Source organism: Chiroxiphia lanceolata, chromosome 13 (genome assembly GCF_009829145.1).
Source record: "Chiroxiphia lanceolata isolate bChiLan1 chromosome 13, bChiLan1.pri, whole genome shotgun sequence".
Classification (NCBI taxonomy): Eukaryota; Metazoa; Chordata; class Aves; order Passeriformes; family Pipridae; genus Chiroxiphia; species Chiroxiphia lanceolata.
In genome coordinates, this window is record NC_045649.1 from 7459136 (window position 1) to 7476773 (window position 17638).

The window sequence follows — 17638 nt, forward strand, 5'->3', positions numbered from 1 at the left end:
CTGCCAGTGCTCTGCCCTAATCCCCGTGCTCTGCTCCCTCCCCAGTGCTAATCCTATAAACCCTCAGTAAATCCTGCCCACCTGCCCCTGCCTCTCCACATCCCTTCTCCAAGGCAGTCTTTGTGGGATCCCTCAGTTTGGGGCTGGTGTTTTTTTGGGGTGCACAAAGCTGTCACCCAGACAATGTAGCACCTTGGGATGTTGCACTGGAGCACCAGGAAGGATGCCCAAGTCCTGCAATATTTGTGCAAAGCACTAGCAGATAAAAGACAGCTGATGCACCCCAAAATGCACCCCAAAATGTGGCCTGGTGCTGGTTTCACACTCTCAAGAAGCAGTTCCTGTGCTCAACATGAGCTGCTCCAGCCCAGACCCATCTCTAGAGCTACTGCTGAGCCCCAGAACCGGGTGTGAAAATTCCTAAGGGAGTCCTGGGGGTAGGATTGGCTGGATTCATGCAGAGTTCACTATTTCAGCAGGTCTATTTTAAGACTGCCTTGGTGTGTGGGAGCGGGGCTGGCACAAAGGGAGGTCCCAGTGCTCCAAGGTGCTGCCTGTGCCCATCCCAGCCCTTTGCAGCCGGGGGCTGGGACCAGCCACAGCATCCTAGCATCATCAGTGCCTGGCAAGGAGCCATCCTTGGGCTTGTCAGTCTGCCCCACAAGGGCTTAGGCGAGCAGTGAATCACTGTGTCTTGAGCTGGTCCAGAAAAGATTAAGCCGACCTAAGAATAAAAACAAGCCCTGCGGTTCAACCGGCTGGGATAACGCCTGGAATTGTGCCAGTCACCAAGCTCCAGGAGGGGATGGGATTATGCACCCCAAGCAGATTACCACCCACCCCCATTTTGGTGCACAGGTTGGGCAATGTGCTCCAGTTGTGCTTCTCAGACTGGAAGGGTTCCTTGTCCCTCCATTCCCAGTGCTGCGGTGGAGTCCTGTGTGTGTTTCATCCCACTAATGACCAGTTAAGCAACTCCAGTAGCTGCCCAGACAAATGTAGGAGCTCATTTCTGAGGGGAATAACCAAATGGATCTCTCCCCATGAGGCCTTTATCTCTATAGAGCTCCTTCCTTCCTCAACACACTGGAAGAAGGCACTATGTGTATAAATAAATGTATTGTTATATGCCACCCATCCAATGTGATATAGCATTGATCACTGCCTGCAGCATGGATGGGATTGGAATCTGCTCCTGGATAACGATTCCCCCTTCCCATCTCCCTGCTCCCTTTCCTTTCGCATTAGGGATTGACCCAAGGGGCAGTTCCTCAATGCCTTGGCTGGTTTCTAATATTCCCAGGTGGAGTGCAGGCCTGCAATCCAACCATGGATTTCCTCCTACAACGTGATGTTACAGTCCTTGTCATGGAGATGGGACTGGGATCCAGAGCTGCACTTGGTTGCTCCCACTAGTAAAGGGCTCACGGAGGTGTTTGATGCCGTTAGCGGACCACAGGCGGCCGTGCCATGAACCCCCTCTTTGCTTTTTGTCTCCTCTCCCCAGGGACATACCAGGGCCAGTGGGTCGGAGGGATGCGCCAGGGTTACGGCGTCCGGCAGAGCGTTCCCTACGGCATGGCCGCGGTTATCAGGTCACCCCTGAGGACGTCCATCAACTCCCTGCGCAGCGAGCACACCAACGGCACGGCGCTGCACCCCGACGCCTCGCCGGCCGTGGCCGGCAGCCCGGCCGTGTCCCGGGGGGGCTTCGTCCTCATGGCCCACAGCGACGCCGAGATCCTCAAGAGCAAGAAGAAGGGCATCTTCCGGCGGTCGCTGCTGAGCGGGCTCAAGCTCCGCAAGTCCGAGTCCAAGAGCTCCTTGGCCAGCCAGCGGAGCAAGCAGAGCTCGTTCCGGAGCGAAGCCGGGATGAGCACGGTCAGCTCCACCGCCAGCGACATCAACTCCACCATCAGCCTGGGCGAGGGCGAGGCCGAGCTCTCTGTCATTGAAGACGACATCGACGCCACCACCACCGAGATCTACGTGGGCGAGTGGAAGAACGACAAGCGGTCGGGCTTCGGGGTGAGCCAGCGCTCGGACGGGCTCAAGTACGAGGGGGAGTGGGCCAACAACAAGCGCCACGGCTACGGCTGCATGACCTTCCCTGACGGCACCAAGGAGGAGGGCAAGTACAAGCAGAACATCCTGGTCAGCGGCAAGAGGAAGAACCTCATCCCGCTGCGGGCCAGCAAGATCCGTGAGAAGGTGGATCGGGCCGTGGAGGCGGCCGAGCGGGCGGCCACCATCGCCAAGCAGAAAGCGGAGATCGCGGCGTCCAGGTAAGGGCATCTCTGTCCCTCCCCACGTGGCGTCTCAGCTGGGGTGCCACCCCAGTGGCTTTGCTGGGATAAGTGGGATAAGCCTTTTTGTCATAGTAGGTGCTCAGGGCAGTGTTTTAGGGATGCTGCTGGAGGCAAGTTGTGGTGGGCATGTGCAGGCACAGCAGCGGTTGGTGCTGTCTGGACCCCAAAGCGGGAGCAGGCAGCATCCTTGGGCGTGCCCAAACCTCATGGGTGGTGTTCAAAATGGGGTGGATCCAAGCTGAATTGTCCCTCTGCTAATCCCAAGCGGGCTGTGGATGCACAAGCTTCCCAAAGGAGCCGGTGAGGCCTTGCAGGGCCACCCAGGTGCAGCTGGGGCAAGGGTGGTGGCACCGTGGTGGGACTGCACGTGTGGGGCTCACAGGCTGAGAGCTGTCACTCAGGGGCTACTGGGTTATCCACCCTGCTTTTCCCTATCCCTCTGGAGAAGCAGGATGATACCCTTAGCAGAAGAGCTCCTGAGATGCTGTTTGCTCATATCCTCTGTCTGACTTACAGCCAGGAGGAACCATCCCAGGGCTGGCCTGTGCTGGGAGGATTCCCAGCTATCTCCATTCCCAAGAGGATTTTTGAGCGGAAAAACAGTCAAATCTCTGGCTGCAGCTGATGCCTGGGGAGAGTTTGCCCTGCCTGAGGCTCTGCTGGAAAACAGCAGATCTGGGTGCCCAAATAATCCTCCTTCTCCCTGTGCAGACTGCAGCCAGCGTGGAACTGCTCAGTGATCCAGAGCTGGGACCTGATCTGGCTAAAAATCAGCAGGAGGGAAGGGGAAAAGGAGTCACATCTAATTTAGATTGAAATAGGGTCCCCAGCTCAAAGCAGAGCCAACTCAAGCACCTTCTAGCTGGCTCCCAAAGGTACCTGGAGCTTTGTGGCTTTGCAGCAGTTCCCAGACTGGAGGTGAGCTGAGGAGGAAAAGCTCCTCTGGAGAATTCAGGGCTCTTTGTATCCCTTTTTGGGATGGCTTATTAGAGCATGTCATTCCTTTCTGGTTTTGAGCAAGAGCTATATATAGCAGCCAGGCTGGGAAAAAGGGCTGGGGTTAGGGGAAAAACCCAGGTATCTCCTCAGTCTCCTGTGCAGGATTAATTGTTGGGTCTGGAATATTTGTATGCAGAGTCACACTCGAAATCCGTATCAGCCTGCCTGCTGATGGCTTATCTGCAATATGAATGAGACTCCCAGGCCTGCTTTGGGAGCCTTTTTGGGCTTGATGATGTTTTTGAGCTGATGTTGTACCAAATTGTTGTCAAAGCTTTAGAATAAAACTAAAAATCCCACTAGAATGCCAGGCAGGAAAGCAGAGCAGCAGAAAGACCAGATCTTTCCCTGTGATCTGGGGATGTGAATGCCTCAAAAGGCCTGAATCCTGGAAATGTGGAGCTCTAGTCTGCTGTGGGATGAATCCTGGAAATGAGGAGCTCTAATCTGCTGTGGGATGAATCCTGGAAATGAGGAGCTCTTATCTGCTGTGGGATGCTGGGTCTGAGGACCTGAGCATCCTCCATCTCCGGGTAGTAACGGTCCTGGAACATCATGAATGTAGGATTGGAAGAGATATGACCCTTCCCCCCCATGCTGGAAATGCTTAATAAGCTCTTGGCATATAATATTCCACTTCTGATTATGGGAAAGAAGAAGAAAAAATCAAGTCAGACAGGAATGCCTGATGCAAATACTTCCCTCCCCTGCACTGACTGGGGTGCTGTGGTCCTGAGCTGTGCTGGAAAGCAGCAGGGAGGATGGAGGATGATGGAGAGCTGGAGGGAGGATGCAGCCTGTGGTCACATGTGTGCATGGAGGAGGGGAAAAGCTGTGGGATCTGTGGGATTTGACCCCTTCAGTCACCAGTGAAGATGCAAAGAAATAAATACCTGGGATGCAGTGCCTTGAGTATATTCCACCAGAGATCAAAGCTGGTTCTGCCAGAAAATGCTCTGTGAGCAATCCAACACCTCCATCCTGCATTCCAGCTCCCTCATCCTGGCTAGTCTGCCCTTGACTGGACACATGGAAGGAAGCAAGTGCTGGGAATGCAGGGCTTGGCCCTTGCCATGGCCCAATTGCTGCCTGCTGCTGGGCTGCTGGTGTGTTGAAAAGCCCTTTATTGATCCCCTGCACTGCCCAGCTCTGATGCACGAGCTGGGAACAGAGACACTCCAACGTGACTCTGTGCATTAGCCCTGAGATACCAACGTGCATGACACCATCCTGGGAATGTTTGCTGCCTCTGTTAATGGCCTGTGCTGAGGCCCCAATGTCTGTCAATGAAGAGCCAAAGTATCCGGCTACAGCTGGGCAGGACTGTGGGATTTAGGCTTTGCTGGAAACAGAGGGCAGATGGATGTACAGGCTTAACCCTAGAAGTGTCCAAGGCCAGGCTGGACGTGGCTTGGAGTGACCTGGTCTAGTGCAAAGTGTCCCTGCCCATGGCAGGGGGGTGGAACAAGATGGGCTTTACGGTCCCTTCCAACCCAAACCATTCCCTGATTCTGTGATCATTCTGTGACTGTGGTTTTATGATTCCATGATTCTATGACCTCAGCGTGGAAGCAGGGAGAGCTGCTTTATCATAGAATCATAAAATTCATACAATCACAGAATGGTTTGGGTTGAAAGGGACCATAAAGCCCATCTCATTCCACTCCCTGCTATGGGCAGGGGCACCTTCCACTAGACCAGGTCACTCCAAGCCCTATCCAGCCTGGCCTTGGACACTTCCAGGGATGGGGCAGCCACAGCTTCCCTGGGCAACCTGTGCCAGAGCCGCACCGTTGTCACAGGGAATAATTTCTTCCTAATATCCCATCTAAATCTCTGCTCTGTTAACTTAAACTGCTTTGTCTGAACCTTTCAATCCTGCAGCTCGAGTTCTCCCGCTTTGCAAGGGTTTTGGCCAGGAGTCTCTGAGCCTGCAGAACCAGAAGAGAACAAGGTTTTACATACCTAGATCCAGCTAGAAAGGCTTTCATCTAGTTAGTCCGATTAATTTTAAAGCTTCCTAATGAAGAAACACTCCCCTGCAGTGCCCACACCAAATTCCACTGTCTGAATAACAAGAAAGGCACAAAACAGGCAGTGGGTGCCTTGGTGGAGGAATCCTGGTGCTCATTTTGGTGGCTTTAGGAACCAGGCGTGCAACATCCCCCCTCTAAGACCAACATGAGTGACTTACCAGCACCTGGGGATTTTATATAGCACTGGTGTGTGTCTGTGCATGTGTGTGTGTGTGTATTCTTTTCTGTCTAATGATATGGCTGAGTTCACTCTGCAGCCTTTCCCTTGGTGGGGGAAAATATGTGCCCACCCACGTATTTCATTAAATTTGTAAGAATTCAGTATTTTTGAAAACTCTGCCGCTCTGTCAGATTTGGTTGGAATTGGCCAACACGTTCAAAAGTTATTAGTGTGGGAGTGATGGCATATAGATATATAAACAGCACAATCACAGAAGTAAAGCCCCATTTCCTGAGGAAAGTAGGCTAAAAACACAGTGTACTGGAGACAAGTAAATTGGGTTCCTAAAGTTGTTTTAGTCAGGATGGAGTACAATGATTTCTGTGACACAGAAAAATAAACTCATTTAAAGAATAGTTTTTTAGATTTGGAAGGTGATTCTCCTAAATTTTCTCTGATGCAATTAAAATGGGAAACACTTTATTCCCTCTTATCATTCCCATTCACTGAAATCATTTGTGTAAAGTGAGCGGGCGAAAAGGGATATGAATGAGGGCTGAGAAACTCCTGCTGATATCAGCTGCCTCATCCCTGGACGTGTTGCCCTGTCCCTGGAAGTGTCCAAGGCCAGGTTGGACGGGGCTTGGAGCAACCTGGTCTAGTGGAAAGTGCCCCTGCCCATGACAGGGCCTGGAACAAGATGAGCTTTAAGGTCCCTTCCAACCCAAACCATTCTGGGATTCCATGATCAGTTTTTGGAGGTAGCCAAGGAGGGAACCCTTTTTCAGCCTGTTTAAAATAAAGGTCCGGGGTGTCCTTTAAGTGCTATGAGATCTTTCATTCCCTCTCATATCAGCCAAGAGCCACCACTCTTCTGCTGCCACCCTGGAAGGATGAAGGATGCACTGGATGCACCGACTCCCATCTCATTAGTGCTCACGTTGTTACCTAAGGCAAATTGTCTGTAGGCACTGGTGTGTCATGGTCCACTAAAATATAATATCCAGGCAAGAAAGGTGGGCTAGAAAGCTCATCCCATCCTTGGCTTTCAGCACAGCCTCCTGCTGTAGGCGATGGATGCACGTGGAGTGTCCGGGCAAGCTCAGGACCACACTCCACACTGCACAGTTGATGATGGCAGTTCTAATGCAAAGCAGACAGACCCGAATTCTCTCCAGGGTTTCCTTGTGCTACCACAGTTCAAGGTGTTGTAATTAGTGGCTGGACTGCTTATGAGAGGAAGGGCCATCAGCAGTGCTGGAGATGAGTCCCAGATGAGTGGCCTGTGACAACACTCTGCTCCTCTCCAGCACTGGATTCAAGGGACTCCTTGTTCAGAACTTTAAGTAAGAGCTCCTGGGAGCAGCCAGTGCCCTGGCACCCTGTGGGGGGGAGGCTGTTCTCAGGTTAGTCCTAAGTAATGCTCTTCCTGGCGTAATTATAGCTGAGCCATTCACCAACCATGGGAAAAATATAATTAAAGCTCGACAGTCTCAGGAGGAGTCGGGCTACAAATTACCACAGTGTCATTCAACTTCAGAAAGGGAAGCTGGAGAAAAATAGAAGAAGGAAGCAAATAAAGACAACCTGGCAGTGAGGGGGGGGTGTAAAGGGAAGTGTTTGGACTCAGCATGGATGCTCCTCAAGGATGCTGCAGTGAGGGCGAAGCATCCGGCCGCGTTTGACGTACGACAGGGAGCGGGGAGGCAGGAAAAGCCCCGGAGAGCTGAGCAGCAAAGTGCAGGAGGTTGTTTGAGCCAAACAGGTATTTTCTTCAGAAAAATGGAAATGCAGCCCAGGCAAAACCCACAGAAAAGAAAAGATGCTGCAGTTGTGATCCCAAACATTGTGAGTCGCGGTAATGTCCCCACCGGCAGCTCGAGCCGCTGTAATGCTGCTTAATGCTCTGCCAGGCCTGTGCCTGCAGCTCTGCCATTGTGCTGCACTGCCTTTGATTGCAGGTTTCTGCTGCTTTTTGGGTGCCTGAGGGGTCTGTCTGCAGGGCTCCCGCATTAGTCTCGCCCTAATCCTGCCTCGTGCTGCCCGAGGGGCTTTAGATGGAAAGGGAGGAGGAGGAGGAGGGGTGGGGGTTAAGGGGAGTGTTGTGGCCCCAAAAGGGTTGTGTGTCCCCTTCCTCAGGTCAGGATGGCAGGGATGACCAAAGCAAGAACAGGTCACAGATTCAAGGATAGGGCTGAGCTGATGCCCAAGCAAGTCAGGGTCTCCCACCAGCCCCTCTTTGGGCAGCTCTGGGTCCAGGGAGGGTTCCTCTGACTATGGTCCCTTGGGGAAGTGCTGCCTGTTTCCCTGAGGTTGTGGAAGCCACCTGGAGCCTGGAGCTCTGCAGGAGTCACCTCAGCCCATGAGCTGGGGGACAGATGGGGTCACGACAGCATCACCTGGTACCCTCTGGGTCTCATGCAGGGTAAGCACACTCCCTCCATCCCTGCCCAGTCTCTCCATCCTTTCCTTCAGGGGTGCAAAGAGACGGGAAGGAAAACGCAGAGGGGATGGATGGAGGTGCCTCAAAGGCTGAGAGCAGCTAGGGCAGGAGGTGATTCTCTTCCTTCATAGCACCCTTTTCTTGTCCCTCCCTGCCCTCTCTCCCCCAAACAGCCCCTGTGCAATGCATAGAAGAGCAAAGCCAGGGGCTGGCAGCCTCTGACAGGCTCTGCCATGGATGGAGCTGAGCATTCCCTCCTGCCAGCTCCTTCCCTGCCACCTCCCTCCCCTGCTCCTGCCCATGCCAGGCTCCTGCGTATTGACAGTGGTCAGAGGATGGGATTAGGATCAGCTGTTATTCCTCATGTTGGTGTGTCACTGTCAACTGGGATGACACGGGCACCTCTGACTCATGGTAAGCCCATTTCTACCTCTAGCCCAGGACACTCAGGGATCAACAGATCCCGGATGGCCTCCTGGAGCGTTGCATCCCTATTCAGTGCCGGCTCTTGCGGGATGTGATGTCGGCACCATGACTGTTTACGTCCTCCTGCGATGCCAATTTAATAACTTCCTGCTCAGACAGGATTTACAGCTTTAAGCCCTTTTGTGGCCGTGTCAAAAGTCAGGAGCAGCCGCTGTGCTTTGCGCAGGGCCAGCTCGGAATGTCCCCAAGTGCCACCCCACTGCCTGCGGGGCAGGGGTGGTAGGGCACATCCATCCACAGGCTGCAAAATTGAGTGTCTTTCATAGGAATGATGCTTTACAAGGTAATCCAACTGGAAAAACTTTGGCAGGGTCTTCTGTAGCCTCTGGGAGAGCAGCTAGGCAGGTTTCTGGTTTTCATTGCCCTCTCATCCTTCAGCCACCACCACTGATCCCAACTTGGCAATTCCCACCACCTTCCTTCTCTGTTGAGCCAAATAAGAGCTAAACCACCTCATCCCTATGGCCCAGGTATGTGACATACATTCCTATAATCATTCCCAACTTTGCCAGGTTGCAAATAAATAACCAAGTCACAGCAGAGATTCCCAGCCCGTTGGATTTGCCGTGGTCCCATCCAGCTGTGCTGCTCTCCCAAATCCATGTGGTTTGTGTCATTTCAGGCCCACAGCAAAGCACAGCTGGAAGGGATGGTTTTGCCGGAGAATGAAGCAGGAAAGGGGTCTTGGGATGCAGGAGGAAGCGGAACAGCCGGTGGGATGGGAGAGCCGTGCCGCTGCCGGAGCACCGTGTGCCTGCTCCATGGTCACCTGTGCAGGGAGACCAGATGGAAGCGGGCAGGGATGGATGGCACCGGCCGGCAGCGAGGCGGGAGGATGGGAGGTGATTCACTCCTGGCAGGCACCGCTTCCATGGGAAGGGGCTGCCCCGGAGAGCTGGGGAGGAGGCGAGGGGGAGCGCAGGGGGCAAAGGAGAGGCTGCCTCCTCCTCTTCCTCCTTCTCCTCCTCCTCCCATCGCACAGCAGCCCATCGCAGCCCGGATCATCTGCCTGGACTTTAATCCAAGCCTTTTACCGGCTTAGCGCGGGGGCTGAGCGGCCGGCGCTGCTGTCCCGCTGGGACGGCCCTTCTGGGGAGGTGGGGCAGGATGATTTCAGCCCCCGGAGCCCTGTGAGATCCCCCCACTAACCCAACAACCTCCCACCTGCCCTGACTGCACAGCACAGGGAAGAGGGAATGAGCTAAGGAAGAGGATGGGGAAGCTTCTTCCTTATCCTTTTGGGTGGAGCAGCCCTTCATCAGATGGGAAAAAAAGCAAAAGCCAACAAAACCAACACAAACCCAGCCCCTACTTTTCCTTTCTACTGCTCTTCTTACTCAAGGAGCAGAAGGTGCAGTGTTGCTTTTCTCAGGGATCTTGGGGAGGGAAGGATTGTTCCTCCCCAGCAGGATTGATCCTCCCCCAGCCTTCTTGGCTGCCTGGCAGAGGGGCTGGCTCACAGCCCCCTCGCTATCCTCCGTCCTCATCCTCACCGTCCATGGAGTGCAAGGAGGCTGCTGAGGGTTCAGGCCCAAGGGCTGGGTGTGGAGGATCCTGACTGTGTCATCCCAGCCCCTCACTGCCATGTCCCACCACCCCAAACCCCCCGGCCGTGTCTGTGGGTGCTGCTGCACCGTGTCCCTGCCATGTCCTGGCAATGCTGTATCCCAAAGCTTTGATTGTGGAGAAGAGCCAAAGGGAAGGTTCAGGGTTCCCCTGCTACCTCCCCATCTCGTGAGAGAGGCCTGCCTGCATTTTTCCTCTCCCAGCTCCCCTTTTGGGTTTTCTGGCTTCTGTTCCTTCTGGCTGCTCCCACCCCAGCCGCCCACCCACCCACCTACCTGCAGCAACAGCCTCAACACCACCATGTTCCTGTCCCCCCCCAAGCCCCTTCCTCCCTGGGGAGAGCAGAAAGCAATATCAGGAGCACAACCAAGATGAAAACACAGAGCTGAGCTAAAATATTGAGTATTTCCCTTGCTGGTGTTCCTGAGCATTGCTCCCCACCACAGCCAGAGACTGGGATGCTGGGGGGGAGCACAGGGAATGGGCTGGGGGCTCCCAAGCCCTCTGTGCTCCTATAGTCAGTTTGAAAAGCCTCAAGCAATGAGGTTTCTGTTGCCTTCTCCATGCAGGACAAATGACAAGCTGTCCTGGCTTCCTAATCCAGGAAATTAAAGGATTTGACCATAGACTCTGCTAAGCAAATTTCCCCCCTGAAAATCCCAGGGAGATTTAACCCATGGATCTGACTGATTATCCCTTTAAAGTTGTGACTAAGAAAGGTCCCAATTCTCCAGGGTGCTGAGCACCCTAAAATCCCACCGTGGCAGTGCTGTGGCCATGCCTGGTGCTCAACCCAGTGTCCGGTGGGACCTACTTTTCAATTTTGGCCCATCTCCAATGCCCCATTTCCACGGAGAGCAGCTTCCCTTTGCTTCCTGCTCACTTCCAACTGGGACAGCAGGGCCTCGCAGTGCCCCTGTGTCACCCTCCAGGGTCATGGCAGGTTATGTGTGGACTGTTGGCTTTCCCAGTTGGGCTTCAGGAGCAACCCATACAGGAGATGGGATGGGTGCACCCTGATGAGGAAGGGGTGGGCTCTGTCAGCAGCACCAGCTCCTGTTCATGGACCACAACAGCAGAAGGGAGCACGGGACCAGGCCATAGAGCTTTGCTGAGCTCACTCTGCTCAATTAAAGCAGTTCTGGCATCTGTCCCCAAAGAAAAAGCTGCAGGAGATGGTGAACTCAAGCAAGGCTGGGGCAGTGGACACCCTGCCATGGAGTTTGTGAGCTGCAGTGGCTTCATGATCTACCCCAAACCAGCAGTTCCTCAGGGTTGTACTCCCTTATGGAAAAGAAATAGGTTTGTGGGCTCACAGTGGTCACAGTGTCCCACGGTCACCCCAGAGACAGGTGGGCAGCTGCTCCCCATCCAACATGAAAAAATCCCTGAGGACCTTCAAACAGCCATGGCAGGTGACAGGTCTTCCCAACTCTTCAGTCCTGGGCATGAACCCTCCAGGGAAGTGGTGGCAGGGATAGCCTGCCACTCTCTCTGAGGAGAGCCAGGGATAAAGCACTTTTCCAAGGAAAGAGCTGTGGGGCAGGACTCGGGCAAGGATGTTGGGCTCACCTGAATTGTATAAATGGGCTCTCTAGAGAGCCAGGCTGCACCTCCTCTCTCTTACCCGGCTGTGTCTCTGTCGGATCTGTCTCTCATCCCCATAGCACAGAGGTGAAGCATAAATAATTAAAAGCCCAGATTCTCTCCTGGCAGAGCTGGGCTCCCAGTCCCTTCCCCTGTTCTGCTGCTGGCTACTTAAGTGGAAATTTTCACTGGCTTTGCCTCGGAGGCAGCTCAGACCTGCAAACCCAGGGCCTCGGGGCACGTCGGTGTTTGGGGGCCTGACAGGACACCCACTGCCCCAGCAGGTCCTGTGCAGCCACATCCCATCCAAGGCATTCCACAGGATTGTTGGGGTGCACTGGGATGAGCAGCATCTACCAGCTGAGGACCAAAGCAGAGCTGAACAAGGACCCAATAGCTCAGGCACAGGTTGAGAAACCTCATGAGCAGTGGGATATTTGGGGGTGCAGCTGATCTTGGGGCTCCTGTGCACTTAAAAAAATGGAGGAGAAACTCACGGAGGCAGCTGGGATCAAGGAGGCAGCTCCTCCTGGGTGGGCTCTGAAGTTTGAGGCAGACAGGACATCCTCGTTGCTGTGGCAACTGGGATGATTTATTATTCCCCCCCAACAGACATCAAGGCTGTGGCCAACACTTGCACTACAGAAGGGTGACACAGCCCCAGAGGCACCTCCAGCCCCTCTCCATCCTGTCTGCTCTCACCAGGGCTTCAGGTGGTGTGGGGGGTTGGGTGATTGGTGCCCCAGGCAGTGCTTAAAATGAGAAAAAATTTCACCAAACACTCATCGTTCGCATTTTCTCGTCGGTCCTGGGGGTTGCTGGTGAGCACATATGGGACTGGACATGGGATGGAGGGGGATGGAGATAATGCTGCCGTGCCCCACACATGGCTGTCTCCAACCACTTTGGGGCTGGTTGTCCCTTACAGCAAGGAAAAGCTTCCCTGTCATCACCAGGTCCATCCCAGAGAGGCTGAAGGCAGCAAGAGGTGCAGAGTGGTGCCCATCATCAGCATCTCCTCCAGGCAGGAAATCGGCCTCCTCCCAGCTCTGCGGAGCAACACATGGATGTATTTGATTTCCAAGCATCTCTGGTCGTCAAAATACAGTTTTCCAGAGTAAAAATACAGGGGTTTTTTTGAGTACTAGACTGTTTAAACACATCCCTTAGACCTCTGTTAAATCACCTAGGAAAAGAGTCCTGTCTCCTACCCCACAGGGCTGGAGGTGTCAGAGAACTCCTGGGGGTGAGGCTGGATATCAACCACCTCTGCTGCGACAGCTGGAGAGCATCGTCACTGCTCCCGAGGCCATTTCAGCTCCTTGGCTTGGCCCAAGTCCAGGCTGTGCTGGAACTAGAATTTTAACTTCAGTTAAATGAGGTTTTTGGTTGGTTTTGGGTGAGGTTTTTATGCCGTTTGCTCAGAACCAGGGTGGGTTTTGCTGGTGGGTGTTGGCTGGTTAAAACACTGCATGGCCAGAGAAAGGTCACGGATCCTCCCTCTCCATCAGCCCATCAGCAGGGGAAAAGGAGGACCATGAGCTCAGCATTTTGCTGCCTCTTTGGGACTTCTGTGGCTCCAACAGCAGGGGAAAAAAAAAAAATTGCCTGGAAAGTTCATTTGCCAAATGTCTGTTTTGCTTGAGGTGACCAAAACTTGTGAAGCTGCCAAAGAGTCTCAGCCAAAACACAAAGGGGGTGAAGGGTCAGGAAAGGAAAAAAGACTTTTCCTTGCAGTTCTGTTGTGGTTTGCTTTGAAATTTGGCTTAAATTCTTCTTTTTAGGTGTCAAAACTGAAATTCAATGGACAGACCAGCTTTGCTTTTCTGTTGGCACCTCCCTCACCTGGAGTTTTTTACCTGAACTCCTCAAATTCCCTTATTCTGAGAACTTTTCCCTTGGCTATAGGAAAGAATATCTAGTGATTCCCAAGGGGCTGGGGTGTGCTGGTGGCTCCTCGAAGGGATTTGAGGGATTCCCTGGAGGCAGAGCAGAGGCTCCTGAGGCTCCCTTTGCCCGTGGCCTGGTTGAGTTTCTCTCCTTGTGCTGCACTTGGCATTGAGGTTTCCACCTCCAGCTCCATCCCATGGTGGCATCAGCCCAGTGAGGAGGGCAGTATGAAAAACAGGGAAGAATGGGGTGTTTTGGGGAGTTATCAGGTGATGGAGGCCAGGGTGGGATGCTGATGATCCACCGAATCCTCCACCTTTTGACCTGCAGCCTGGGGCAGGTCATGGCAGGAGGGGGTACCCAGTGTCCACACCAGCCAGGAATTTTCTGATGGTCTTCAAGCATCCCACAACATTTCTTCCAAATTTGTGGCTGGACTGGGGGTAGTCATGGAATCACAGTGTGGTTTGGGTTGGAAAGTACCTTAAAGCCCATCGAGTTCCAACCCCCCCGCCATGGGCAGGTCATGACCATGTCTCCACCCTCCTCTCCTCGATGAATCCATGCAGATGGATGATGTCCCACCAACCCACCTCTCCAGACCCACTACCAAAACCTGGCCTTTCCCTGGCCAGACCAGCAGTGATGGGCTCGTGAGGGTTTTGCTGGGCTGCCTTTGGATCCGGCTTTACCCGGAGACAGGACGACGCAGCCGGAATGCGGGATCCAGCCTGAAGCCATTCCAGTCAGCAGCATGTGCAGCCAAAGCCAGTCCTCCACATGTCCAGGCAGGCTGAGTTACGGCTGCTCGGGGAGCTCCAGCTTGGCCTGTTGTGCATTCCAAAATCTCCACCCGACTGCGGCATCGGTGTCGGGATTTTCTGCTCTCCTATTCCTGCTTTTAACACAGCCAGGAGAGATCTGCAGTGTGCAGATGATCCGGTGCTGCTTCCTGGCTTTCTCAGAGATTTTGTGCCTTCTCTTTGCTTTTTCTTTTTCTTTCCTTTTTTTTTTTTATTTCTTTTGGTTTTTTTCCTTTTTCCAAGGGTTGTTAGGGATTTCTTCCAACCTGTTTTGCCTCCTGCCTGGCAGTGGCAGGCTCGTTTGTAATGTGCTATTTTTGCCCAGGGTTAGAGGAACGTTTGCTGTGCCTTTGGGATGTGAGCATGGAGGGGGGATGGGGCAGGGGATAGAGAGGGGGACTCAGCCTTTCCCATTTCCACTAGATACATTTTCCACTATGTCCATGACAATTATGCAGTAAAATCATGGAAACCTGCCCTATCCGAAGCACCACAGCTGGAAAGCAAGAAACATCCCCCCTGCTCACTCCTTTCCTTCCTTGAAGCTGGCTCTTCCCAAATCCTGCTCCAAGTGGGTTCCCATACGTTTTGCATCACTTTCCAGTACATAATGTTGCTCACATCACTGCAATTATCTCATACCTTCCCCAGTTTATAAGGAAAGGGGAGAATCCATCCCTGGAGCTGGAGTTTGCTCTTGCCTCCATGTTGGATTTGGGAGAGGGAACCGCCTGGAGCTCGGCTGCAGCCTGGGGGCAGTTCCCTGTCCCACCACTGCCCATGTCTGGCAAAGTGACAGGTCTGGAGAGAGGCCAAACCTCAATCAGTCAGGTGAGACAGTGGCATCAAAGCCATCTTTTCCCAAGGCAAATCCCAGTCTGGGCTGGCAGGCACTGGAACACCAGGATGTGCAGGTACTGCCTGGCTGCGTCGCTCACCTGCCTCCTCCGGAGCTTCATTCCAAGTGACAGATGGCAGGGGATGAGGCTCCCTCTCCAGATGTTAATTATCTTGTGAGCTGTGAATAACATCTCAGGGCAGCCTGTGCATCATCTCCATCAGCTTTGTCCTTGCTGGGGGGCAAGAAGTTAAAAGGAAGGAAAACCCACCAGGAGGGAAATGCAGAGTCTGTCTGGCCCTGCTTATTCCATGTGTCCCTTGGCCAGAGAGATGCTGGGAGCATCCTGGCTGATGGTGGCAGATGTGCCTCTGGGTACCAACTCCACCTGGCTCAGCCATTTGAAGTCAGAGGAGTTTGATTTTCTTGTGCCAGGGTTGGGATTTTCTGTTTGGCAAAAACAGGGATAAAATTAACAAATCCGAGAAGCCCCATGAATGGTTTAGGATGGTGGAAATAAGGTCAGTTGGAGAGGATCATGGTATTATGACTGTTTGGACACTCTCATCTTCTCCACTGGGAAGGGCCCAGCTTAGGGATGTGGTTTGAGTTGTTTCTCCCAGAATTTTGGGGACATGACCCATCCCTGTACCACAAGTCACCAAGACTTTGCACCTTTACCTGTCATGAATTCAGTTCTCCAGCAAAACTGATTTTATCTACTTCAAGGCAAGGCACAGGACACAAGGACACAGCCTGGGAATTTTTTTTTCCCTTACTTGGATTTAAAAATGGAATTTCAGTACAAAATAGCAAATGACACCTCAGTGAATTCACTCTCCATTTGTAAGCTCCACAAATTTAAAGGTAGGGAAGGATCTGGCACAGGTGCCTGGAGCTAAATGGGAACTGGCTCCATCCCCATTTCCATGAATTTGGGAGTTCATGCATTCCATGCCCCAGCTGGGCTACAGGCACCTGCTCTCCACAAGGTCTCCCAGCTGGCCTGGGAATGGTTTCCCCTCTTAATGTGACATTTCTCGGTGTAAAACCACAGGGAAACTTGGATTTGGGCTTTTGACCACAACATTTTCCGTGCTTCACTGTGTTTTGCTTTCTTGGGCAGCAGCAAACACACCGAGGGGTTTTTTCAGGATTAAAGGGTTTGAGGTGTTTTTTTGTTTCTTTAATTCTCTTGAAATGTGACTTTCAGAGCCATTTGTTCCAAGCCTGCAATCCCCATTCCTTCTGTCCCGTGACATTCCAGCCTTCCCCAACCTTTCCCTCTTGCTGTCCCACTGATGGGAGGTTTCCTGCTACTCCTCCCTGTGCTCAGGTGCACAGAGCCCAAGTAGGAATGATCCATCCTCCCATCCCAAACTCTCCCAGTGGAGCTGGGAAGCCTGGCAGCGGGTGTTGGGAAGCCAGGCTTTCTCTTTGCTATGCACGGCACCTGCTTTGTGTCTGGCTACAAAGAGCCAGAGCAGACGGTTTTGGCTGCATTACGTCATGTCAGAGGTCACATTAAGCAGCTTTTTTCCCTTGATTAAGAATTCCAGAGATGGGGGGGATGGGGGTGTGGAGGAAAAAGCAGACAGAGGGAGCAGGCAGGGAAATATGCCTGTGATAAGCAGGTAAATGGGAATTTATGCACAGATAGCTAATTGGTGTGTCTAATATTCCACCCCCTGAGTACCAGCACTGTATTACTGCCTTCACAAATCACTCAGGGCGAGCCTGGTGCAATAACAACGAGCCGGGAGAGCTGTGAAAAGAGCCAAGCTGGAATTAAGAGCGGGTTTTATCGGGGCAATAAATGCCAGATAGGGAAAATAACAAACAGGTTGTTAATTGCTGCCATCTCCCCGTTCCCTGAAGGCATTGTCTAGACAGAGCCTGGCCCTGTGTCGTGCCTACCCCGACCCTCACCGGCGGGTTATTGCGCTGGGATTTGGGGCTGAGAGGTGCTGGATGCGGGGTGTGTGCCAGGTGAAGCCCATGGAGGGGGAAAGGGAGGCAGGATGGGCACTGCAGCTCTCCCCAGCTCTGCCCTAAATCAGGGATGCTCCCGCAGAGGTAAAGCCAGACAGTCTGCAGTGCCTATTAATAATTCAGTCCCAATTTGTCCCATCTAGGAGAGCATGAAGACCAGCCAAGCCTCCCCTCCTCGCAGGCAGGGATGGAGATGCTGCCTGGAGCTCGCAGAGCCTCCTGGTGCTGGTTGCAGCGATCGATCCCACACTGGCAGGGCCGGGAGCTGGGAACGCCTCTCTTTTGCCATCCTGGAGCGATTGGATAGCCTCGGGAGAGGGTTGCATCAGCATTCCCATCTCCCAGAGCTCTGGGGTTTGGTTACTGGCATCGATCACTTGGGGACTTGTGCTTTGTGTTTCTTGGTGCATCTCTGCTGGATGCAATTAGGGCCAGATCCTGCTCTGCTGTGCCAGAGGGAGTGGAAAACAACCCCTGGGGAATCAACACGGCTGAGGGACTCGTGCTCATACCAGCCTGGGTTTTACAC

The 17638-nt window shown here is 53.2% G+C and overlaps 1 protein-coding gene across 1 annotated transcript in view; it reads left to right on the forward strand.

The window, feature by feature from the left end:
- The window catches only part of JPH3 (junctophilin 3), a 55821-nt gene that overhangs the window by 14523 nt on the left and 23660 nt on the right, over positions 1-17638 (forward strand). The window contains exon 2 of the mRNA XM_032701371.1: positions 1508-2285. Within this exon, the coding sequence (XP_032557262.1) occupies positions 1508-2285 (778 nt within the window). The remainder of the gene's footprint in view (positions 1-1507; positions 2286-17638) is intronic.